This window comes from Mirounga leonina, unplaced genomic scaffold (assembly GCF_011800145.1).
Source record: "Mirounga leonina isolate KUSES-001 unplaced genomic scaffold, KU_Mleo_1.0 Mir_109, whole genome shotgun sequence".
NCBI classification, from domain to species: Eukaryota; Metazoa; Chordata; class Mammalia; order Carnivora; family Phocidae; genus Mirounga; species Mirounga leonina.
Genome location: NW_023270244.1, coordinates 210,343 through 236,835, shown reverse-complemented (window position 1 = coordinate 236,835; position 26,493 = coordinate 210,343). Strand labels below are relative to the sequence as shown.

Genomic DNA, 26,493 nt, shown 5'->3' with positions numbered 1-26,493 from the left:
AGTACTTTAGTAAATGATCCACTTAAAATGTGATCCAAGACAAACCTCAACTTACTCTAAATTCTCTTCTATAACAAGGGTCCATCCAATGTGTATCATCCTCTAGACTGATAATACAGTAAACAGATACAAACCTAAAGCAATAAAATTTATATAATTAATGGCAGTGAATGCCAAATACAACTCATTCTCACAATTTGGAATTAATTTTCATGCGAAATTTTATAGTTTTGATCCTTACTTATAATAATTTATTTCTTTAAGTAATCAAGACAAATAGTAGAAAAAGCATTTTATTTATATGGAAAAAGCTACATTAATATCTGTAAAAGGTGTCAATATAATATTGCCTATACAGAAAAAAAACTCAAATGTGAATAGCAACAAATAAAAGTTACACATCTTCCTACTTAGCAGTGCAATTAATTCACATTGCAATAAAGTTAAGTCAAGTATAACAAAATCAAAACAAGTGTTTCTCCATAATCAGGATACTGAGAATTACAGTGTAAAGATCCTTTCAGGTTTAAGAAATCTGCAATCAATCTACCGAATACCCTAAGACAAGGGAGACAGTTAATTCACTTAATTACCAGCTGTTGCATTTTTTCAATACTGTTCACAGGAAAAAGGTAATGAGTTGACATACATGTAAATAGAATATATTTAGTCTATACAGTAAAAAAATACAAATTATAAAGTGAGCTAACAAAGAATGAAATCTGAATACAGATTTATAAAAATGGTGACATCTTAGACAACACATACAGTATTTCTCATGTAAAAACATCTAGTTTCAGCAAAAAATAATTTGGTTACTTTTCAGATGCATTGCAGATCTTGTAAGCTGAAGATACAGATGTCCAAGTATCTTAAAAACCATAATAAATGTCTTTCTCAATGCATACAAAATGACAAATGCTCTCATCACAGTCTTAAGGGTATTTTTGGAAGTTTGTTTTGTCTTGCTTCAGAAATACATGTAAAATGGGTAAAAATCAAAGGATTTCATGGTACAATGAAACAGTAAACAGTGCTCAATTTACTGCTAATGTTGAAAAAAACCTAGATTTTACAGTACTCTGGTATATATGAAATATTTTTTTATTTTACATTGCATATTTCTGAGTCCATTCTCTTGCATGTCTGTTGTATCTGTAGGCATACAAAAGGGATATAGTAAAAACATACAAATTTAATCTTTTAGAAGACCTATTTATATAAAACTGTATACTCTACCTTTTTATACTTAACTGCAATAATCACTCATATGCCAATTATTGGGTCAATGTGACTTAGGCTCATATATTAAATAAAACAGAAAACAAGTGATGTTTTAACTGATGGATTTCTCTATAACCAATATAAAAACATGCCTAAATTACAAACAACAAAATAGGAAATCAATTTCTAACAGAAATCTATAAAAGTGCCCTGAATGGGCGTTATCTGTAACCTACAAATAAATCAATGGTACCAGCAAGATGAAGCAGCTTGAAAATTAGGTCAGTTTGGAGGGGGTTAGGGAAAAGTTCTCTTCCTGGGAGAAGATAAGGAATACAATATTCAAGGCTTCCAATTATCAAATTCTTTTATTTTAAATTTACTACTTAGAACTATATATCTAGTTCTTTCCTATCAAAAAACATTATGCAAATGCAGAACATGTACTATTAAATAGTAAAGGACTAAACACTATGTGGGAAGGAATAATATCTTTTGTAAAAAAGACTAATAAAGTTTAAAAAGAAAGATTTCTTCCAGTGGAAAGATAAGCAAACTTAGTATAAGTATAATAAACACAATTAAATGTACTTAAATATTTTGATAATACGTATGTTTTGGCAGAACACCCACACAGAAACTAATATAAGTAAACACTTACTTTTCTTTGTCTGATTTATAGATTTGTGCAATATCTGGTACTAAGGGGTCATCTGGATTAGGATCACAAAGTAGAGAACATATGGACAATAAAACTAGATTGAAAAGAGAACATCACATCAGATAATGATCTTTCTGCTTTATAACAATTACATATATGAAAATGATTTTACTGAATATAGACAATGAACTTATAAAGAAAACAAAATAAAATGAGCATGTTAAATTACTTTTTAGACTAACTGCTTAGGAGCAAATACTTCTAATTTTTAAATTAAAAATTATAAAATTAGCATACAATGTGTAGAACACAAAATTACTATAATTTTTGAAGTTGTACATTTAATTTGAATTTCTACTTATTTAAAAAATGTGCATTTATAAAGTAACTATTAACAACATTTAATCTGAAGATTTCTCTATAAAAATAATTTTAGGTAACACACACATATACCAAATATGGTACCTAATCAAAATATTTTTAGAACAGCATCCTAACTTTAGATATTTCTTTTTTTTTTTTTTTAAGATTTCATTTATTTATCAGAGAGAGAGAGTGCACAAGCAGGGGGAGCGGCAGGCTCCCTGCTGAGCAAGGAGCCCAATGACGGGGACTCGATCTCAGGACCCTGGGATCATAACTTGAGCCAAAGACAGACGCCTAACTGACTGAGCCACCCAGGCGTCCCTAGATATTTCTTAAAGATACTTTTGTACTTTAATGAGGGAACTGTCCATTTTTTATTTTATTTTAATGCAGAAAATCTATGTTCTAATCAATTCAAAATAAAGCAAACAAATTGCAGTTAACAGTCCAAACCATTTTGGACTCCTGTTTATGCACATTTTTTACTTTGGCTTTAGTGCTACAGTTTGCCTACAAAGAAGAACGATTTGTCAGATTTTTTTCAAAGAATCTTTTATTCCATGTCCATTATTTGTATCACACTCACTTAAAAATAATGTGAACAGTTATCAATACATAACCTGTATGTTTTAAAATATAAGTGAAAATTGAAAAGTAGTTCTTTCTTGCCACATCAAAATACTAATTCAAATAGCTACAGCTTTAAAAACAATCTAAGTATCAAAAAGTAAGGAACAAGGACTCTGGTTCCTGATTTGTCTGTTATGACAGACAAAAGCATGCCACCACTTCTGAGGAGGTATGAGGAATCTTTGGAAGAACATTTCATCTTCATTTTCCTCTACTATGTTCCTTTATCTTTTCCTACTCTTACAAATCCACAAGTGAATTTATAAAGCACGGTTAATTTCTTAAATGACACAGAAAGGGGGTTGCTAAGGGCTAATGAGAAAAATTAGTATTTTATTCATCTTCCTTATTTTCCATCTGCCTACTGAAATTATAAGCCTTTTATATTAAACCAATAGGGCAGATTATCTGGGCTCACATCTCCAGAGTTTCTAGACTAAACTCATGATAAAAAGCAAAATAAGACTTTTGAAATATAAAAAAGTGAAAAATGTACAAATAAGCAAAGTATAAGCTACCTTATAAAATAAGCAAGAGGGAAGTTCCTCATTTCCCACTCCTGCTGCCAAGAGCCATGTGCTCTGATTTCACTATCATGTACACAAATCAGATGTTTTAAGATAAAGAGAAAGGTAATAATGAGTTAACATTCGTTTGAGTGCCTTCTATGTGCCAGATGCATAGTGACCTTATGTGGTAATACTCTTATAATCCCCATTTCACATATGAGGACACTGAGGCTACATGAAATTCTTCAAGGGCAGTTTCCGGAAGACAAGAATACTAATATTTATAAAAAGCTACCAATGTTAGAAAATTAGTGCTCAACATCTGGTAGTCTGCCATTTCTTTCATTTTGTGGTACCATTCCAGGAAAGAGTATATTAATTTGAATAACCTTGTGACACAAAAACTTTCTTGCATCTAGTGCATAACAGTAACACTACGTGATTTTTTAAAAGACACTAGAATCGACATGAACGTTTTATACAAACATTTTAGGTCAGAAAACTGCCATTCATAATAACTAGCTGACAGGAAGGGCTACTACTTATCTAATATTTGAAATAATTATCACTGTGGACCCTGCTTCCTATAAATCTAATCACTTTTAAAAATAAGTTAAACATTCAGGTAGCATTTATTAAAAAGATTTTTTTTAATGAGCATAGATTCATTCATCCCCTGAATCCTTCAAGAGAAATAATTTTCTTAAATTTTATAAAAAGGGCAAACCACCAAATTACTTCAGGGGCAGAAGCTTCGAACTCAAACAGTATTTTCCAATGGTCAGGTTCTCTTCTGCTAGAGAAACACGACATGAATTAAGAGGGCTGGCACAGCAAATAGTATTGGCTAGTAACAAAAAGGCTTCAGAAGGTCTGTCACATCTGATAATTTAGCAAGAAAAAGGTATGTAACTGTTAAAGCTGAGAATCCACATGGATTATGTTATCAGTCATAATAATGCTATCGGTTATTCAAAGTTTAGACTAACATGCTAAATGTACTGTATAATTCCGAAGTGTGAAATGTGTCTTTCATTTTAAATCATTTATCAGCCTAATCTGGCATTTCTTCTTAGATGAAGTAAGAGATGTAAAGCTTTACTCATTACATCAACAATCCCATTTAATAAATGTGACAACTGGTCCTAAAATCTTATTTTTACTCTGTTTCTCTTTTAAAGCCCAAACTAAAGGGGTAAAATGTCAACAGGCTCATCCAAATTTCTAGCTCTAACGTATTTAAAGTTTGTCTCATTTTATCATTAAGATTTGCCCGTGAACTGCGCCAAGCTAACTGATAAAAGCAAAAGAGCAACAGAAGAGCTATGAAAGCAAGCAAAATCAAAGCAGGAGAAAACACAGTAGAATGGTTTTTTTTTTTAAACTTTGGTCCCTAGATACTTCTGCTATATTTTTCTTGTCTCACTGTTATCAACAGTTATAAATCTGATAAATGAAATTACCTTTTGATACAGTCAGAGCTGGTGACCATTGTGACCTCAGGATATCAAGACAAATACTTCCATTACTGTTTATGTTTGGATGGTAAATTTTTGTTGTGAAAGCAATCTAAAAACAAAACGAAAATATGACAACCCATGAACTATGAACAAAACAGAACCAATTTGCTCTAGAGTAAAATGTCCTCAATTTTATATGACCTTAGAAGAGAAATGCATTCAACAACAAATTGAGCATCTACTTTGTGCACACATACTTTTAGCTACTGGGAGTGTGAAAGCAAATAAAGTCAGTTTCCCCTTGCCCCTCAGTAGGAGCTGAGAAGTATTTTAGAATTAATAAATCTGTAATTGCTGGTATGACTGGCTGAGTAGTACCCGAATTAATTATGGCTTTCATGATCCCTCAAAATAATCCTTTTCTTAATTTTATTATCATTGATACCTGCAAGTGACACTGGATCTAAAAACAGGGTGCCAACCCTGTTCCAGAGGAAAGTTGAGGTGCCTCAGCCTGTTACCTATCCTAAGGAATCTGCCAAGAATTCTAATCTTCCACAAGAGTTGTTGTTATATTGTTTCATATATATGTTAATCAGGTGTTTTTAAAAATCTAAAATAATTATTCTGAGTAGCAGAATTTGTTAATAAACTTTTCCCTCATTGATGTCACCATCATTTATTTCCTCTTCAGATCCAGTCTAAATTCAATGTATAAGAACACATTTTTATTTTTCCTACCACACTTAATAAAGGGACTAGGTCATATTTATTTTTGTATTCCCCAATGTAACAGAACACTGGAGGTGCTCAATAAATTTTTGTTGAATAACAACTTAAGAACTGAGAAATAGGGTCAACTTTCAAAGATAATCAATCCCCTGAATAGAAAAGTCTGATTCTTGACCATAAAAAATTTCCCAAACTACATATATCTAATGAGGAGAGGGGAAAAAGGTAAGGAAGCTAATATATAGTATAACAGATACTGCCTTTTGTGTTACAGATACAGTCCAATATTTGAGTAAGAAAGCATATTTTAAATTCAGTGATTTTACAGAATAGTTTGAAGATGCTAATCTACCCACAGTCTTTGATGTCATGTACATATCTTGGGGTAGAGAGTAAAATCCCTGACGAAGAGTCACATCAATCATAAAAATGAAAATACCTTTGGTGGCTTAAAAGGATAGTCTGTCGGAAAATGTACAGTGAGAAAGAAGACTCCACCTTGATAGGCGCTATCAGGCTGAAATTACAAATATTTTACATCAGTGATTACTGTATTTAATAACCTAAGATGATTTTCCCCCAAATAGATTTGAAAAAAAAAAAAATGCCATCATTCTGTCCTAAGTTCAAATCATTTACCTTGAAAACAGGTTTCCCTTTGCAGGTATGAAGGAAGAGTCTCCAACAATCATGACGACATCAAAGTTAAACACAAAAATAGGACACACACAGTGGTATGACTTACACAAACAGATCTTTTTATGAGTCTAGAGTTTTATAGACTGGTATACACACAAGATTGCTTTGAGAAAAGAAGAATTTTCTGCAGCAGTAATCAGTATGGGAAAAAGGGTTCGGGCTAGTATCTATTTACCTTATTTATAAAACTTAAGATCTGATGGTCTTTTTTTTTTTTTAAGATTTATTTATTTTAAGAGAGAGTACAAGCAGGGGTAAGGGCAGAGGGGGAAAGAGAATCCTGAGCAGACTCCCCACTGAGCGGGGAAACTGACATGGGGCTTGATCCTATGACCCTGAGATCAGGACCTGAGCTGAAATCAGGAGTCCCACGCTTAACCGACTGAGCCACCCAGGCGCCCTGATGGTCCTTATGGGGCAAGAATAGAGATGAACTAAAAAGACCAAGTTATAAAAAGGAAAGGCTATGTGACACACAATTCAGACCTCCAATCTTCACTTAAAAACAGTTTATAATATAATGTGGAAAATGCAAAAAAGTTCAAAATAAAACTAGATAAATTCAATATTCATTGAACCAAATTAGGAACAAACTTTACAAAAGGAATTTAAATTTGGCCAGGTTTCTAATTTTTTTTTTAAGATTTTATTTATCTGACAGAGACACAGTGAGAAAGGGAACACATGCAGGGAGAGTGGGAGAGGGAGAAGCAGGCTTCCCGCTGAGAAGGGAGCCCCATGCGGGGCTCAATCCTAGCATACTGGGATCATGACCTGAGCTGAAAGCAGTTGCTTAATGACTGAACCACCCAGGCGCCCTGAAATTTGGCCATGTTTCTTTACGGCAGTTAGAAAATATATTTAATGTTACAAGCAAGAAAAAATGATAAAGAAAAAAGGTAGCAAAATACCTAAAATTCTATTTTCATTCCTTTATATATATACACACATATATATTCCTATATATATGTATATATATATAATTTATTTATTTATGTATTTGAGAAAGAGAGCATGAACAGGGGGAGGGGCAGAGGGACAAGCAGACTCCCCACTTGAGCGGGGAGCCGGACATAGGGCTCAATCCCAGGACCCTGAGATCATGACCTAAGCCAAAGTTAGACACTTAACTGACTGAGCCACCAGGTGCCCCTCCTTAATATTTAATTAAATTTATCATGTTATATTACCACTTTGGTAATAATAGCAAGACTATCATTACTTCCTCAAGTTTCTGCATATACATTAGAGGACTGTACTGTATAATTATTCTTACTATATATAGTTTAATTCTAGTTCATCAAAACTCATAAGGAATGTAGAAAATATAAGTAAATTCAAATGATATTATAGAGTGACATGTTTGCATTACTAAAATAAAGGAGGTATGAGTAACATAATTGTAACCATTTGCTACTGTGATTCACCTAAGAAATATCTGTGAAGGGTTATAAATCAAATGGTAAGGGTGGGCCTTTAAGTAATAGTATTCTGAAGGTTCTTAGTAAGTAATGAAAAACAAATAACTACATTCTTAAAGTTGTTATTTAAATAAATATATTGCATTTTACCCTTAAAAAAACTAACTTAATATAACAGTTTAGTAATTTGAGACATTTGCCCAGGACTCCTGCTCTGAAAATTCAGTAATTGTTGTTCTTAAAAGTGAAACACAAGGCAATATGATTAAAACCTCTATGTCTTACTACATACAATTCTTTCAGGGGAGGGAGGAGAGAATGATGTTCATGGAAGCAGGTTACTAGTATATATATTCTCACCCAGAAAGTAGTCAATGCCCATTCTTATGCAATCAGATTTTGTGCACAGAAAGAAAAGTCTGTTTCAAGTCATAACTGCCTTAGGTATAGAAAGAAATAATCTTAACAAGGGTAGTAAGTGTTAAGTAAAGCCAGTCATAAAATAGCAGGTAATTTTGAGTTCAGTACAATACAACAAAACTAAAAACAACAAATTCACGAGTTGGCAAATATAGATTTGTTGCAATTATCTCACCAGTTCTCTCTCACACACAGGAACGGAGAAGACAGTTTTTGCAAACTGGTGCTTGTTAACTTGCAGGTATTCCATTACTGAGTTAATTAGACTCATTTCTAACCTACTAAAATTGTTTTTTTCCACTAAAATTGTTGATGTGAGAATAATTATGCTTAGTTCTGAACAAATGACTTTTGTGTTTAAAAGCAGATAAAGCAAATGTATAACTTACAGCCTGGTTGCAAATTGTGGGTGATCCATGACTATGTGTAATGATCAAGGAATTGGCAAAGGAAAACATCACAGTGATCCTAACAAGTATTTGCCACCAGTGCTCCAGAAAATCATCAAAAATCCTTTAATTGTATTTTGCTTCCTGAGTGATTCAGAGTACAAGGAAACTCAACCTTAGCCGCACACATCTCATCAAAGGTGAAATGGCAAAAATGAAGTATGGCTGAGGGAATTAATTTCACATATATGAATCATACTTACAGGTCCCATAATAGTTGCTTGCCAGTGGAACACTGAAACAAACAAAGGAGTTTTGGAGTCATTAACAAATGTTCAAACCTATATTATTATTTTTTTTTTTTTTTAAGATTTTATTTATTTATTTGACAGAGAGACACAGTGAGAGAGGGAACACAAGCAGGGGGAGTGGGAGAGAGAGAAGCAGGCTTCCCGCCGAGCAGGGAGCCAGATGCGGGGCTTGATCCCAGGACCCTGGGATCATGACCTGAGCCGAAGGCAGACACTTAACGACTGAGCCACCCAGGTGCCCCCAAACCTATATTATTAATGGTAGCAAAATCCTAGCAGGAAAGCAAAGCTTACAGTCATCTCCCACGGGTCCAGCTGAACAATGAGCAGGTGGGTCGCGTTGTAGATCACTTAATTCCTGAAGCAAAGCAAAAATACTTAAGGTTAATTGTTTTTCTAGTGAAACAATCATAATAATCTCTGAAGACAAAAACTGTTTACTTTAAAATAATTTTAGGTAGTTCTATTCAAAATATAAAAACAGAAAATGTACTGTTACTGATTGGTAGACGAGTATGGCAGGTACTAAATTCCTTCATGAGATATCTCCAAACCTTGAAAAAAATTAAATGGATTAAAATATTATTTTTCTCTAATATCCCTAAGACAAAAATATTTAATCAGTATCTACTGTGTGCAAGGTAATTTATATAAGTGCTAGGTATATATAAGAACTACTATAAAAATGTTATACTATATCATAAAAATAGATGAAGAACAACTTCAAAGGTTTACAATCTAATTTAGGAGAGATGGCTCACAAAGAAATGGATATTGAAAGAACAACCTACCTGAAGGTTAAATGGAAAGAGAGGAGAGAAGTCAGGCCGCATGTGGAAGCCTGGCACATTGATTCATATGCTATCTTCTGCTCTCAAGGAAGCAAAGGAAGGACCATGGAAATAAGAGTTTAGAGTTGGCCAGTCCTGGGCTGGTATTCTAGTTCTACCATAATTAGCATTGCAAGCCTTGGGGAAATCACTCAACTTCCTTATCTTCACCCCAAATATGAAAGGTATAAATTCAATACAAAAGATCACACATTAGGGCTGAAGTACCTACTTTAGTTTGGAAGATCAGAACATGTCTTTGAGGCAGTGGCAGCTAAGACGAAAAGTAAAGGATGAGTGGGAGTTCATTTGGGAGAAATGAGTGACACTGTGAGGTAGAGCGGCCTAAGATGAGGCTGAAAAAGTAAGCAGAGGCTAGGCAGACAACTGAGAACAATACACACCATATTAAGAATTGTGGGTTTTAAGAAGCTGTATGATCTGATTTAAAAGATGGTTGACTGATCTTTGTATTGAATAGATTAGAGATGAGAAAGAGTAGAAGCTATTAGTTACTATAGGTGAGAAAAATGAGGGCTTGGAGTGGAGAAGCAGCAATGAGATACAAGTGGACAGAAATATTTTGAAGGGCCCACCTCTCACAGGATCTGAAGATGAATTACATGTACAGAGTTAAGGAGAGAGGTCACAGATATGTATCATGAAGATTAGTGGCAGCTAACATTTACTCCTTGTTTTAATCTCCTAAAATCTCTCAGAGATAGGTGTTATTATGCTCCCCATTTTACAGATGAAGAATAAAGGCAACACACATCTCCATGTGCTCATATAACTAGTATAGGGTGGAAGTGGGATTCACACCCTGGCAGTCAAACTGGTAGCTTTTTAGCTTCATGAATGTACGAACGTAGATTCCATTTACTGAGATTGGGGGAATGCTAAAAGACAAGTTTTTTCGGAAAGTAGACATATTGAATTGGTGATCCCTGGGGTATCAAAGGAAAATTTAGTTCAACATGCAAGTCTGGAGCTTAAAAGAGGACTAGACTAGAAATTGGAAAATACTGTGTATACCTGGTATTTAAAACTGTTGGAATGACATAAACCTTTTCATGGGAACACATGTAAATATTGTATTTCATCAAATCTAAGATGCCATCAACCATAAATCACATCCTTATTTTTGTACCAATAATTGAGAAATGCTACCAACTAATTTTAAGATATCAATTATAAGATGCATCCAGATTTTAGAAATGTTAAAATGAAAAATATGTGCACCTTCGAATCATTGCAATATGGTAATTACAACAATGAGTTCAGTGTTCTAACACAGACGAATAAGGAATAGGATGTGGTAGGGAAAGGCTTTCCTAAGAAAGTGATATATAAGCTAAAAACGGAGTCAAGTGCAAACTCTGGTCTCCTTCTTCCAAGTCTTCTCCAGTATATCTTGGTCCTTTCATTTGTTTTTGTTGCTGTTATCTTCACAGCTGGTGCTGTACTCTTCTTCCTGATAAGAATTAACTAACAGAGTTAGCAGCTTCTTTGGTCCAGGTACAGTTAAACAATAAAGAGGAAGATTTCAGTCCTCGACTTAGTGATAATGGTTAAATTAAAAAGCAGACTTTGAACTTCAAATTCAGGTGCCATTACTCATTTGCCACATGATCTTGGGCAAAACTTTTTTTTTTTTACCTCTCCAAACCTTGGTTTAATGTAAAGTGGCACTACTACTTTTATCCATAGTTTCTGTAACAAACAAGAGAAATGATACATGTGAAATGTACAGCAATCTCTGGCATATAGTAAGCATTCAAGTAAATGTTAATATGGAATGGATAATAACCATCCAATTCTCTAGTAGCAGAATGCAATTATTTAACAAGTTTAAATGGTTGGGGGAGGAGTTCCCAAGTCACAGACCCATTTGAGATGACTGTGCTTTATTTAATAGTTTTCTAAACTGGGCTTTTAGGAGATTGCTTCCGAAAATATTAATCATGTCGAGTTTTCTAAACATTAGTGTAAGTGGGTAAATGGGACTACTTTGCCCTTATTTTAACTAGAAAACTAGTTATTCTGAAAATAAGTTTCTGTAGTTAAAAAACTGGAAGGTATTTGCATGTATATATTTTACAGAGATACTGTATATGTGAATAAGTCATACCTATTCATAAATACACACATTTATTTGTGTATACTGACAACCCAAAATTATACTTTATTTGTAATAGCATTGAATCATGTTCAAATTTCAAATGTTAAACTGCTTTTCAAATCCCCTTTAAAATAATATAGAAAAGTCAAGGTTATCTTGTTCTTATATTTTTGTGCCCTGATTCTACCTCCTCTGTTAGGAGCAGTTAGAGCTCAGGACAAGAAAGAGAAAAATCTCACAACTGAACTGCAAAGGTCAGGTCCTTAAGTTGTCTATTTAAAGCTCACTTATTATGGGAAAGAGGCAGCTGACAGTACATCAAACATAATGACACCAATGCTTAGGTGAAGAGACTTACACATCCTAGACTCTTTAGGGGTCTAAATGTCTAATATTCTATCCATTTCTCAAACCCTGCTATATTTGGAAATATGTAACCGAAACTATGGTACATGAGTGCAGAAAGACTGACCAACAGAAAACAAAAGGATCAAAATACACCCTCCCTCACCCACAAAAATACAGACCTTAAATTTGAAAAAAGAAAAATGAAGAATTCTGAGATGTGCTAAAAGGGTAAAAATATATAACAACAAAAATACAACCAAACAACCCAAAATCCCACTCTTTTATTCTTCGCATACTCAGAAGCCAGTATACTTTTATTTTTCATTTGAATTGCATTTTATTTCATTATGTTCGCTTAGCCAACATTTAGTACATCATTAGATTTTGACGTAGTGTTCAACGATTCATCAATTGCATATAACACCCAGTGTTCATCACCACACATGCCCTGCTTAATACCGATCACCCAGTTACCCCATTGCCGACTCCCCTCCCTTCTGCAACCCTCAGTTTGTTTCACGGAGTCCAAAGTCTCTCATGGTTTGTCTCCCTCTGATTTCGTTCCATTCAGTTTTCCCTCCCTTCCCCTGTGGTCCTCTGTGCTATTCCTTATGTTCCACATATGAGTGAAACCAAATGATATGTTCTTCTCTGCTTGACTTATTTCACTACATGCGAAATACATCAATGCCAATGTAAATGGTGGGTATTCATCCTTTCTGATGGCTGAGTAATATTCCATTGTACATACATACCACATCTTCTTTATCCATTCATCCGTTGAAGGACATCTTGGATCCTTCCACTATTTGGCTATTGTGGACACTGCTGCTTTGAACATTGGGTGCAGGTGCCCCTTCTTTTCACTACATCTGTATCTTTGGGGTAAATATGTAGTAGTGCAATTGTTCAGTCATTGGGTAGCTCTATTTTTAACATCTTGAGGAACCTCCATATTGTTTTCCAGAGTGGCTGTACTAGCTTGCATTCCCACCAACAGTGTAAGAGGGTTCCCCTTTCTCCAGATCCTTGCCAATATTTGTTGTTCCCTGTCTTGTTAATTTTGGCCATTCTAACTGGTGTAAGGTGGTAGGTATCTCATTGTGGTTTTGATTTGTATTTCCCTGATGGCAAGTGATGTGGAGCAGTTTTTCATGTGTCTGTTGACCACTTGGATGTCTTCTTTGGAGAAGTGTCTGTTTATGTCTTCTGCCCATTTCTTGACTGGATTATTTGTTTTTTGGGGGTTGAGTTTGAGAATTCTTTATAGATCTTGGATACCAGCCCTTTATCTGTAATGTCATTTGCAAATATCTTCTCCCATTCCGTGGGTTGCCTCTTTGTTTTATTGACTGTTTGCTTTTCTGTGCAGAAGCTTTTTATCCTGATGAAGTCCCAAAAGTTCATTTTTGCTTTTGTTTCCCATGCTTTTGGAGATGTGTCTTGAAAGAAGTTGCTGTGGGGATACCTGGGTGGCTCAGTTGGCTAAGCATCTGCCTTCAGCTCAGATCATGAACCTAGGGTCCTGGAATCGAGTCCCACATCAGGCTCCTTGCTTAGCAAGGAGCCTGCTTCTCCCTCTGCCTCCTCTGCCTGCTGCTCTCCCTGCTTGTGCTCTCTCTCTCTCTCTGGCAAATAAATAAATTAAAAAAAAAAAAAAAAGGAAAGAAGTCACTGTGGCCAACATCAAAGAGGTTATTGCCTATGTTCTCCTCTAGGATTTTGATGGATTCCTGTCTCACATTTAAGTCTTTCATCCATTTTGAGTTTATCTTTGTGTGTGGTGTAAGAGAATGGTCCAGTTTCATTCTTCTGCATGTGGCTGTCCAATTTTCCCAACACCAGTTGTTGAAGAGGCTGTCTTTTTTCCATTGGACATTCTTTCCTGCTTTGTTGAGGATTAGTTGACCATAGAGTTGAGGGTCCATTTCTGGGCTCTCTATCGTGTTCCATTGATCTATGTGCCTGTTTTTGTGCCAATATAATGCTGCTTGATGATCACAGCTTTGTAATATAGCTTGAACTGATGCATTCTGATGCCCCCAGTTTTGGTTTTCTTTTTCAATATTCCCCTGGCGATTCGGGATCTTTTTTACTTCCATACAAATTTTAGGATTGTTTGTTCCAGCTCTGTGAAAACTGCTGATGGTATTTTGATAGGAATTGCACTGAATGTGTAGATTGCTCTGCACAGCACAGACATTTTAACAATGTTTATTCTTCCAATCCATGAGCATGGGATGCTTTTCCAGCTCTTTGTGTCTTCCTCAATTTCTTTCGTAACTGTTCTGTAGTTTCTAGAGTATAGATCCTTTACCTCCTTGGTTAGGTTTATTCCTCGGTATCTTATGGGTTTTGGTGCTACTGTAAATGGGATCAATTCCTTAATTTCTCTTTCTTCAGTCACATTGTTAGTGTATAGAAAAGCAACTGGTTTCTGTGCAGTGATTTTGTTTTCTGCCATGTTGCTGAATTGCTGTATGAGTTAAGCAATTATGGGAGGGGGAGTCTTTTGGTTTTCCACATAAAGTATCATGTCATCTGCGAAGAGAGTTTGACTTCTTTGCTGATTTGAATGCCTTTTATTTCTTTTTGTTGTTTGATTGTGGAGGCTAGGACTTCTAGTACTATGTTGAACAGAAGTGGTGAGAGTGGGCATTCCTGTCGTGTTCCTGACTTTAGGGGAAAAGTTCTCTGTTTTTCCCCACTGAATGATATTCGCTGTGGGCTTCTCATAGATGGCTGTTATGATATTGAGGTATGTTCCCTCTATCCCTACATTTTGAAGAGTTTTAATCAGGAAAGGATGCTGTATTTTGTCAAATGCTTTTCCTGCATCAATTGAGATCATATGGTTCTTGTCTCTTCTTTTGTTAATGTGCTGTATCTCATTGATTGATTTGTGAATGTTGAACCACCTTGCATCCCAGGAATAAATCCCACCTGGTCATGGTGAATAATCCTTTTAATGTACTGTTGGATCCTACTGGCTAGGCTCTTGTTGAGTATTTTGGCATCCATGTTCATCAGGGATATTGGTCTGTAATTCTACTTTTTGATGGGGTCTTTGGTTTGGGACCTCAGAGTAATGCTGGCCTCATAGAACGAGTTTGGAAGTTTTCCTTCTATTTCTATTTATTGGAACACCTTCAGGAAAATAGGGATGATTTCTTCTTTAAAATTCCCCTGGGAAGCCATCTGGCCCTGGACTCTTGTTTTTTGGCAGGTTTTTGATGACTGCTTCAATTTCCTTGCTGGTTATTGGTCTGTTCAGATTGTCTATTTCTTCCTGTTTCCGTCTTGGTAGTTTATAAGTATCCAGGAATACATCCATTTCTTCCAGACTGCCTAGTTTCTTGGCATATAGCTGCTGGAAATAAGTTCTAATAACTGTCTCTATTTCCTTGGCATTAGTTGTGATTTCTCCCCTTTCACCATGATTTTATTAATTTGGGTCCTTTCTCTTTTTTTTGGATAGGTCTGGTAGAGGTTTATCGATCTTATTAATTCTTTCAAAGAACCAGCTTCTAGTTTCGTTGATCTGTTCTACTTTCTTCTAGTTTCTATTTCATTGATTCCTGCTCTAATCTTTATTATTTCTCTTCTGCTGCTTGCTTTAGGCTATATTTGATGTTCTTTCTCTGGGTCCTTTAGGTATAAGGCTAGCTTGTGCATTTGGGATTTTTCTAATTTTCTGAGGGCAGCTTGGACTGCTATGTACTTCCCTCTAAGGACTGCCTTTGCAGTATCCCATAGGTTTTTAACCAATGTGTTTTCATTTTCATTGGCTTGCATGAATTGTTTAAGTATTTCTTTTATTTCCTGGTTGACCCATTCATTCTTCAGTAGGATGCTCTTTAACCTCCAAGTGTTTGAGTTCCTTCCAAATTTTTCCTGTGGTTGAGTTCGTTTCAAAGCTTGTGGTCTGAAAATAAGATACCCAAATCTTATGTTATCAGTTGAGACCTTATTTGTGACCCAGTATGTGATCTATCCTGGAGAAAGTTCCATGTGCACTCGAGAAGAATGAGTATTCTGTTGTTTTAGGATGGAGTGTTCTGTATATATCTACGAAGTCCATCTGGTCCCGTGTGTCATTCAAAGCCCTTGTTTCTTTGTTGATGATCTGTCTATTGCTGTGAGTACAGTGTTTAGGTCTCCGACTGTTAATGTATTATTATCCATGTTTCTTTATTTTGGTTATTAGTTGGTTTATGTAATCTGCTCCCATGTTGGGGGCATAGATATTTACAATTGTTAGATTTTTCTCATTGGTAGACCCTTTAAATAAGATATAGTGTCCCTCTACATCTCTTACCACAGTCTGAGGTTTAAAATCTAATTTGCCTGATATGAGGATTGCTACCCCAGCTTTCTTTTCAGGCCCACTAGCATGACAAATGGTTCTCCATCCCCTCACCTTCAATCTTGAGGTGTCTTTAGGTTCAAAAGGAGTCTCTTGTAGACAGCATAGGAATGGGTAAAAGGAGTCTCTTGTAGACAGCATAGGAATGGGTCTGGCTTTTTTATCTGAAACCCTGTGTCTTTTGATGAGAGCATTTAGCCCATTTACATCGAGAGTAACTATTGAAAGATATCAATTTAGTGCCATTGTATTGCCTGTAAAGTCCCTGTTTCTATAGATTGTCTCTGTTAATTTCTAGTCTCTATTACTCTCGGGGGTCTTTCTTCATTTACAGTATCCCCCTTAATATTTCTTGCAGGGCTGGCTTGGTGGTCACATATTCTTTCAGTTTCTGTCTGTTTTAGAAGCTCCGTATCTCTCCATCCATTCTGAATGACAGCCTTGCTGGATAAAGTAGTCTTGGCTGCATGTTCTTCTCATTTTGTACCCTGAATATGTCTTGCCAGCCCGTTCTGACCTGCCAGGTTTCTGTGGATAGGTCTGATGTTATTCTGATGTTCCTCCCTTTGTACATAAGAAATCTCTTTCCCCTACCTGCTCTCAGGATAGCTTCCTTGGCTCTAAGATTTGCAAGTTTCACTATTATACTTTGGGGTGTTGATCTATTTATTTATTTTGGGAGGGGTCCTGCCTCTTGGACACAAGTGTTTGTTTCCTTTCCCAGATTAGGTAAGTTCTCAGCTATGATTTCCTATACCTTCTTGTCCTGTCTCTCTCTCCACTCCCTCCGGGATCCCAATAATTTTGACATTGCAATGTTTCAAGGCATCATTGATCTAAGTCTGTTTTCATGGGCTACTAGCTGCCTATCCCTATCAGCTTCCTTCCTATCAGCTTATCTTCTAGATCACTGATTCACACTTCTGCCTCATTTACCATGGCTGTTAGAGTATACAGTTTAGACTGCATCTCATTCATAGCATTTTTATGTTAAGCCTGATTAGATCTCACTTTTGCCCTTAGAGATTCTATTGTGTCACTAATGCTTTTTTCAAGCCTAGCTATTGACTTCATGATTGCTATTCTGAATTCTATCTCTGACATCTTGCTTATATCCATATCCATTAGTTCTATGGCAGAGGACATTGTCTCTGGTTCTTTTCTTTATTGAGAGTTCCTCCTCCTAGTAATTCTATTGAGAGATGGTTGAGTGAATGAACAGAGTCCAAAATATCAACCACGACCCACTCAGAATGCCCCCAAGAAAAAATCCGAAGTGGTGGAAAGCTACCACAGATATGCGACCAAAGTCAAGATGATCCAAAACAATAAAAAAGGGGGGGGGCGGGGTGAGAGATTATAATCTCTCAGGATGACCAAAACAGGGTGATCTTCCTGTTCCTGACTGATTTTTGGTCTCCTTGTTAGAAGACAGTATATTACAAAGAAATCAGAACTTATATATATATATATCAAGATAAAGTTGAATAGAGTGAAAACAGGCTAGTATGGGGCATAAATCTTATAAAACGTAGATGTGAAAAAAATAAAAGTTAAAAAGCGACTAAAAACAAGTTGGGAAATAAGAATCTATTTGAAATGGGAACAGGGTAAAAAAAAAAAAAAAGAACAGGAAGAATAAGAAACGTAAAATTTTAGCCTGAAGTATACAACGAGTCGTGAGGGAACACCTGGAGCTCCCTATATTATTTTCCCCTAGCACTGGAGTTTGACAGTCCTGTGGGAAATAAGCTTATGATTCACCTGTTCTTCCAGTCTGTCTTCCGGAGGAGGGGCCTGCTCCTCAGCTTCTCAGGAGTCTCTGCCTGGGGGTAGTTGTCCCACCCCTTGTTAGGGAGACGGGCTTAATGTGAGCTGATCGGCTGTGTGGCTTTTGTTCCCTGGTGGCTTTCTGCTTCTCTTTAGAGGATTAGAGCAAATATGGCCATGCAGAAATCTCTGGCCCAGAGCCACAAGGTCACAGTCCCCTTTCTTCAATAAATCCTCCAGGTCAAACCATCTCCACTTTTTTGTGTACCAAACTCCACAGACTCGCCCTATTCATGCCCGCTACATCTTTCCCGAGGGAGTTACAGGGAACCCCTAGCCTCTCTGTGCTTTGTGACTTTGCAACTGCTAGCGGCCACAGTCTCGCACGTGTACCCTCTTCTGCAGTTCCCAGGTCACGCTGAGTGCTGCCCCAGTGTCCCTTCGGTGGTCACCCTGAGAGCTGTTTCCCAGTCATGGATGCAAACTCTTTTTGGGCCAAACTGCTGAATCCCACGGCTCCCGCCCACTGCCCCTTTCCTGGTGGAGTTATGGGTACCCACAAGCATCGCTGCGCTTTGTGATTTTGCAATTGTTAGCAGCCATGGGCTCGTATGTGCACCCTCTTGAGCAGCTCCCAGGTCATGCTAGGTGCTGCACCAGTGTCCTTTCATGGGCCACGCGGCCCTGAGATTTGTTGCCCTGTCCTGGGCACAAGCCGTTTTATATCTCCCCTAGAATGTTAAACAGCCCGCACCTTCTAGTCCTTTTCAGGGTGGTCAGGCAGACAGCGGTCTCCCTACAGGCTCGGCTCAAGGTTTATGGTGACCGGAGCTGAGAGTCCCTTCTGGGCTCACTGACCATAACCAGTCTCCCTGCTCCACTGCTTGGGCATTCTATCGGTTCAGGCTCCCCCATTCTTTCTGAGTCTCCTGGAATCCAGAGACCACAATGATCCACCTAGAATTCTGCCCTGTTCATCCCCTGTGTCTCTCAGAAAGGGGTGTTTCTCACTAGAGCAGATTTCCAAAGGTCCAGATTTCTTGCTCAGGTGTTATATCACTTTCCAGTGGCCAGCTTTTGGAGGTCCCCTCCCCGCTCCGTTTATCTTCTGATATTTCCCCTGAAGATTCAAGGTTCCACACCTCCTACCTTGCAAAAAGTAGTCATTTTTCTGCTTGTAGAGATCCATATAAATCTTCTTACATCTCAGGTTGAATTCGTGTGTGTTCAGAATGGTTTGATAGATATCCAGCTAAATTCGAGGGACCAGATGAAACGAGGTCCCCTACTCTGCTGCCATCTTGCCCCCCCAGCCAGTATACATTTAGATAAGACACAAGAAACCAAGAACTACTTATACTAATTAAATTCCAACTTAGTTTACTCCAAGTTTCTAAGAAACAGTCTTATAACCTGTTTCATGGTTTCTGTTTTAACTGGCATTCTTATTTACCTATTTTTATCATCATAGCCACATATGGAGTATTACAAATAATTTAGTGATTCCTATGTTATTTCAAAAGGAAATTCTAGGATTAGTAATCTCTTCCTTTGCTCTTCTCTCCACTGCCTCTGTAAGAATCAATACTGAATTATACAAACTGCTCAAGTCTGTAAGATATGTAAGAGCCAAAGCTTAACTCCACATTTCTCACTGCTCATGGAAGCCCCTCTAAAGTACAGTTTACAACCTGACCCTGGCTTTCACTCCTTGAACACTTCTTCCTACTCCACCAACTCCCTTGAAATCTAGGATGCACTCTATATGTAGCCTCCCAATAACTGTTTCATTAGCTCCTCACCTAGGCCTCTTCATGCTGATTAAAAGTAAAAAATTCCAAAGACAAAGCACTTAAAACCATTTATTTTGAATTAGGAGGTATATGTGAGTGTGTGTTTGTGTTACAAAAGCAAAACAAAGCAAAGTAGTGCTTTGTAAAGAAAAAAACAGAGCAATGCATAGTCAAACACCCATAAGACCATTACCGAAACCAAACCACTGTTGACCTATTAAAATACTTCATCTATAACTTTGGTGGAAAATAAACATGTCATTCACTGTTGGAGGGATTAAGTTAAGACACATCCTTTTGAAGGGTAATTTGGTAATAACTGTGAAAGTGGAAAATGCATATGGTCTCTGACCAGTAATTTCATCCCATAGTAATAATTGTCCAAATACCCAAAGATACATATATCAAGATGTCCAGTGAGGCATTCTGTATAACTACAAAAAAACCAATAACCTAAAAGTCCATCAATAAGAGAATGGTTTCATGATACAGCCACATTATGAAACACTGTGCAGCCATTAAAAAGAATGAGCTAGATCTGTAAATGCTACATTAAAAGATGCTGTGTGCTTATAATACAGTTTTTGAGTGGAAAATACAAGTTACAGAAGGGTATGCCCATTAGATCCCATAACATATACACATACATGCATAGAAAATAAATAAAAGAATACACACCAAACTAGCAGCTGTAGTTATTTCTGGGAATGGGTTGTCACTTTTCATTTATGTCTTCTATATTGTTTCAACTTTTTTTTTTAAGATTTTATTTATTTGAGGGAGAGAGAGAGAGAGCACAAGCAGGGGAAGCAGCAGAGGGAGAGGGAGAAGCAGGCTCCCCACTCAGCAAGGAGCTCAATGCGGGACTCAATCCCAGGACCCTTGGATCATGACCTGAGCCAAAGGCAGCCGCTTAACTGAGCCTTTGTTTCAACTTTTTAATAATAGTTCTGTAACTTTTTAAATAAAAGATAGTGATTTTTTTACTCAGGTTCTTAGGCATTTTTTAAAAATGAAATGACATTGGTACTTTCCACTACACTTATAATAAGCATCTTCTCTTTTCACTAAATAATTTTTATAAGACAAGGAAAGACTGAGGAAGTGTCACAGATTAAAGAATACATATACTAAGAAGACCTACCAATTAAATTCAATGTAGGATCCCAGACTGGATCCTCAAACAAGAAAAAGACAGTAGAAAAACTGGTAAAATCTGAATTAGGTCTGTAGTTTAGTTCATTATGTTGCCTTCTTCATTTTGGTTATGTAAGTTGTAAATACTGGGGAAATTACGTGAAGGATACAGGTGAACTTTATTATTTTTTGTAACTTTTCTATAAGATTAAATTAATTTCAACATAAATAATACTGTAAAAATTTTTTTTTATTCCAAAACCTAATCTGCTTTCTTTCTCAAGCTTGCCTCTTTTCCTGTGTTTCCTACACCTGTTAATAGAATATTAGTCTCCCAGTCACCAGGCTCAAAATTTCCTCATTGTTTTGACTCTTTTCTCTCTCTTTTCCTTCATCTACAGTCAGAAGAAAATACAACATACTCTCAATACTTGTTATACTGCTTCCTACAGTTACCTCAAAAACCAGTTATAGTACAACTTGAATTGCTTCCTAAAACTCTATGCATTATTTGTAGAATAATCTTCTAAAAGCACAGCTCTATTTCAATCTTCCCTTAGAGAATTTCAGTGGCTCCCCACTGCTTATTAAAATCAATCAAACTCAACCAATGAAGGCTTTTCATTATCTAGTCCCAACCCTACACACTCAATTGGGTTGGGTTCCCATTCACAAACTCACCCAGTAATATTCCAAAGAACTCCCTTGCATTTTCTAAAACACTTTCAAGAGGTCTATGAGGTCAACATTAATTTCACAATAAAACTACGATGTTTTTGCCTTTTTCACTCTCAATATCTCATGAGTATACAGTGGAGTTTTCCAGTTATAGGACATGTGATATTGTAACAGATTGAATTCCTCAGCAAATGTGAAAATTCAATTATTATCTATAAGCCTGTCTATAATGAGATCTGAACATGTATAAAACAATGCCACTTTTTTGTTTTGGAAAAATTATTTTTAATAAAAATGTTATTTATGTTAATATGTAATGGTTTGTTATTTCTAAATTACTATTTCTAAATTTGTTTTAGATTCTCATATGGAATATTAATAGACATAACCATACAAACAAAAAAGCTCTTTGAGGCCCTCAGCAGTTTGTTTGTCTGTTTTTGAAAGAAAGAACACACAAGCAGGGGGAAGGGCAGAGGGAGAGAGAGAGAATCCCAAGCAGGCTCCACTCCCAAAGCAGGGCTCCACCCCATGAACCCAAGACCACAACCTAAGCCAAAATCAAGAGTCAGATACCTAATGGACTGAGCCACCTAGGCACCCCTCTCAATATTTTTAATACAAGGAGGTCCTAAGAACCAAAAGTTTGAGAACCATACAGTCAGGTTTCGACTGATTACCTGGATTTTACATGGCTAAGTTTTCTGGCCTTAGTAACTTTCTTTCTCTTAAAATAACCTTCCTTCTAGTTCCCTATGCCCAAGTTATACCCATTCTCCTTAACAGTGGTCATCTTCTCAACAGCCACTTTAAAAACATGAGTTTTGGAGTCAGACTTATATCAAATCTGGCCTTGCACTAACCCTTACTAGCTGTGTGACTTTGGGCAACTTAACCTCTTTGAGTCTCAAGTACCTCATCTGGGGACATCACTGGTAATCCTGAAGAACTATACTGACCACTGAATGAAAACACAAAAGTACCGGGGCACCTGGGTGGCTCAGTCAGTTAAGTGTTGGACTCAGGTCATGATCTCAGGGTCTGAGATAGAGTCCTGCTATGAGATCCATGCTCAGTGTAGAGTCTGCTTGGCAGATCCTCTCCCTTTGCCCCTCCCCCCACTCACTTGTTCACTCTCTAAAAAATAAATAAAATAAATCTTAAAAAAAAACAAAACAAAAAACAGATGTACCTAGCTTAATACCTGGCATGTATAAGATGCTTAATAAATACTAAATTTCTTCCCTCCCTTTCCTCTTCTACCAGAATATTTTTTTAAAACCAGAACTTTAATGCATTTTATTCATGGATTCCTCCACAATACTTAGCACAATGCCTTTTATATAAGGTGTGTGATAGTTGAGTTAACCAATAAAATTTAAGGAATAACATGATCAGCAGGGAATAGACATCTCAAATTTCAATCTTTTTTTTTTTTTTTTTTTTTTTGAGACAGAGAGAATGAGAGAGAGAGAGCACATGAGAGGGGGAGGGTCAGAGGCAGATGCAGGCTCCCTGCCGAGCAGGGACCCCGATGTGGGACTCGATCCAGGGACTCCAGGATCATGACCTGAGCCAAAGGCAGTCGCTTAACCAACTGAGCCACCCAGGCGCCCTCAAATTTCAATCTTTTTATAAATACATATGATTAGATTTGACAACAGAATCAGAATCAATGCAGATTGTATTTAATAAAAAGAGTATCATAACAACAGATGTTAAGAGAGAATAATGCAGTTTACTTAAAAACACTGGGGTGCCTTTTTTTTTTTAAGATTTTATTTATTTGACAGAGAGAGAGCAAGCGGGGGGAGCAGCTGAGGGAGAGGGAGAAGCAGACTCCCCGCTGAGCAGGGCCCAATGCGGGGCTTGATCCCAGGACCCTGGGATCACAACCCAAGCCGAAGGCAGATGCTCAACTGACTGAACCACCCAGGCGCCCCTAGGGTGGCCTTTTAAGTAATATATAATCTTACCCAGAAATGAATCTCAAAAGAATATTAATCATTAAAATATTAAAAACTCATGCTACTGCCACAACTATTTTCAATTTACAGAATGTATGATTTCTACCAAAGTAGCCAAAGCCACACAAAATTCTTGTTACAAATTTTGGTTTTGGTTTTTCTGGTTTAGAAGACCTCAAAACTCTAAATATTCCACCCTTATAGCTTATTTAGGATGCTGCTGACCTACTGTCAGGATATATAGCTTTTGGTTGCCTTTCCAAGAGCTGAGTTCCAAGTGCTGAGTTGACCAGTCTCAAAGTAAAGTTGTCTTCCAACCACTGGCAATCCTTGGTAACAGAGCTGCCCAGAAACAGGGCTGCAGTTGGTGGCACGGACAATTTTTTACTTTTGTCTTTCTGTCCCATGATCAATTTAACCAGTGGTCTAATTATAGCAGAAGTTTATTAAATGTTTCCATATCCTGTCTAATACAGATCATGACTCTGTTTTATTTTTTTTAAAGATTTTATTTGAGAGAGAGAGCATGAGCAGGGTAAAGGGAGAAACAGACTCCCCACTGAGCAGGGAGCACGAAGCAGGGCTCGATCCCAGGACCCTAAGATCATGAACTGAGCTGAAGGCAAACACTTAACCGACTGAGCCACCCAGGTGCACCATGACTCTATTTTTATACTCTCATCCCAACTCTATCCTCCCGATGTTTTAAAGACTTAACTTACTGGAATCAGATTATGATGCTTATAATCTCCTAAATCACTGGTCCAACATATTTGTTGATGATTACACTGACGCAAGAAATTCAAGGAGAACTGGTTTGTGGAAAAAAATAACTTCTTAAGATATAGTTTAAAAGGTATAGGAAAGAGGTCCTCTGGATTCTTAGAAACTTAAAAGTAGTTGTATCTCCAAGAAAATACATGTAAGAGTAGCTATACACTTTAAGGGTCACCTTCTGAATGTATTTATTCAAGTTTAGAATGCTCTAAAGAGTTCTAGAGAATTTCTCCTAAGACAGAAGTGTGATCTAGTAAGGAACTGGTATAAAATATCTTGACTGACACAAACTACCTTCTAAATTCAAAAAAAAAAAAAAAATATGAAATAATAATAAATAAGGTTGTAAGAGCTGGTAAATTCTAAAAAACCACATATATTGCCTCAGAGATTACTTCCTACTCCACCCCTTTAAACCTGGCACCTACAATACTGTACTTAACTATATAAACCCTTATTTGCAAAAAAAAGTGGAGCACAGAAAAGTTAATGGTTTTGTTGCTGTTGTTGTTTCTTTTTTCTTTTCTACGTGCTAGTTATTACAAGTAGCAGTCAGGCCCGCTGCATTTTGCCACACAGGACATGAGCCAAATCCAGGGGGCGTCTTTCACACACTTCAATGCGGTGATACCTCCTTAGGGCTCTACAAAGCTTCACTGCAGACAGTTGCACTTGAAAGAAATGGACAACATATCCTTTAAACCCAACTTAGGATATTATCACTGTTTTTGATAAACAAATAGCAATTTTGATGTAGAAGCAAAAGTGATGGTGTTTGACATCTGAGTAGGACCATGAGAACTTACTTTATCAATGCGTTGCAAATGGAAAGAAAACAATGGCAAACTTAGCATTCAAAAATTAAAAGTGAAGTCAGTGACATTCTAATGGAGAAAAAGAAAAATTTTCTCAACAGATGGTCATCTGGGTATCCATATGGGAAAAAAAATAAACCTTGGCCTCCCCTACCTCAAATCTTATTAAAAAATCAATTCTAAATAGATCATAAGTTTAAATATGAAAGATAAAATACCACTCCTATGTATTTTTTTAAAAGATTTTATTTTTAAGTAATCTCTACACCCAACATGGGGCTTGAACCCAAACCCTGAGACCAAGAGTCCCATGGTTCACTAACTGTGCCAGCCAGGTGGCCCAAGAATGTTTTTAAAAGAAAACATAAAACGTCTTCATGACTTGAAGGAGGCAGAAATTTCTTAAACAGGACAAAAAGAGCACTATCCATAAGAGAAAAAAATGAAAAATTTGGACTTGGCTAAAATCAAGAACATATGTTCATTGAAAGACACACTAAAAGTGTTAAAAGGCAAGCAAGCCATCAAATAGGGGAAAATATTTACAGTACATATATCTGACAAAAGACCCACATCCAGAATATGTAAAAACTTTATCTACAGATCAATTTTTAAAAGGCAGACTTGAATAAGCATTTTATAAAAGAGGCTATTGAAAAAAGAAAGAAAAAGAAAGAAAGAAAGAAAGAAAGACACTATCCAAATGGCCAATATACATATGAGAAGTGGCTTGGCTTCATTAGACATCAAGGAAATGCAATTAAAACCAAAATCCTATACCACTACAAACCCAACAGAATGGTTAAAATGAAAAAGCCAGAAAAAAGCATCAAGGTTCGCAAAGGTGTGAGGCAACTAGAACGCTCATGCTGCTGGTGGATGAGGGAACGTTTGACATTCACTACCAAAGGTGAACACTGGAATACTCAATGACCCAGCAAGTTTACTGCCAGGAATATACCTAACAAAAATATGTAGAAATCCGATAATGTAACAGATGCCTATCAAACAATGAGACTAGGTATAAATCCATATATGGAAAGAACTCATTATAGTAAACACACTGTG

The 26,493-nt window shown here is 36.6% G+C and overlaps 1 protein-coding gene across 2 annotated transcripts in view; it reads right to left on the bottom strand.

Annotated features, from left to right (window-relative positions):
- Positions 1–275: 275 nt before the first annotated feature.
- The window catches only part of LOC118019882 (ubiquitin-conjugating enzyme E2 D1), a 38,545-nt gene continuing 12,327 nt past the window's right edge, over positions 276–26,493 (bottom strand). For both annotated transcript variants that reach the window (XM_035019514.1, XM_035019505.1), the window contains exons 2-7: positions 9,117–9,180; positions 8,775–8,806; positions 6,022–6,099; positions 4,854–4,959; positions 1,886–1,979; positions 276–1,155 (exon numbers count right to left, since the gene is read on the bottom strand). In XM_035019514.1, the coding sequence (XP_034875405.1) occupies positions 1,110–1,155; positions 1,886–1,979; positions 4,854–4,959; positions 6,022–6,099; positions 8,775–8,806; positions 9,117–9,180 (420 nt within the window). In that variant the 3' untranslated portion in view covers positions 276–1,109. The remainder of the gene's footprint in view (positions 1,156–1,885; positions 1,980–4,853; positions 4,960–6,021; positions 6,100–8,774; positions 8,807–9,116; positions 9,181–26,493) is intronic.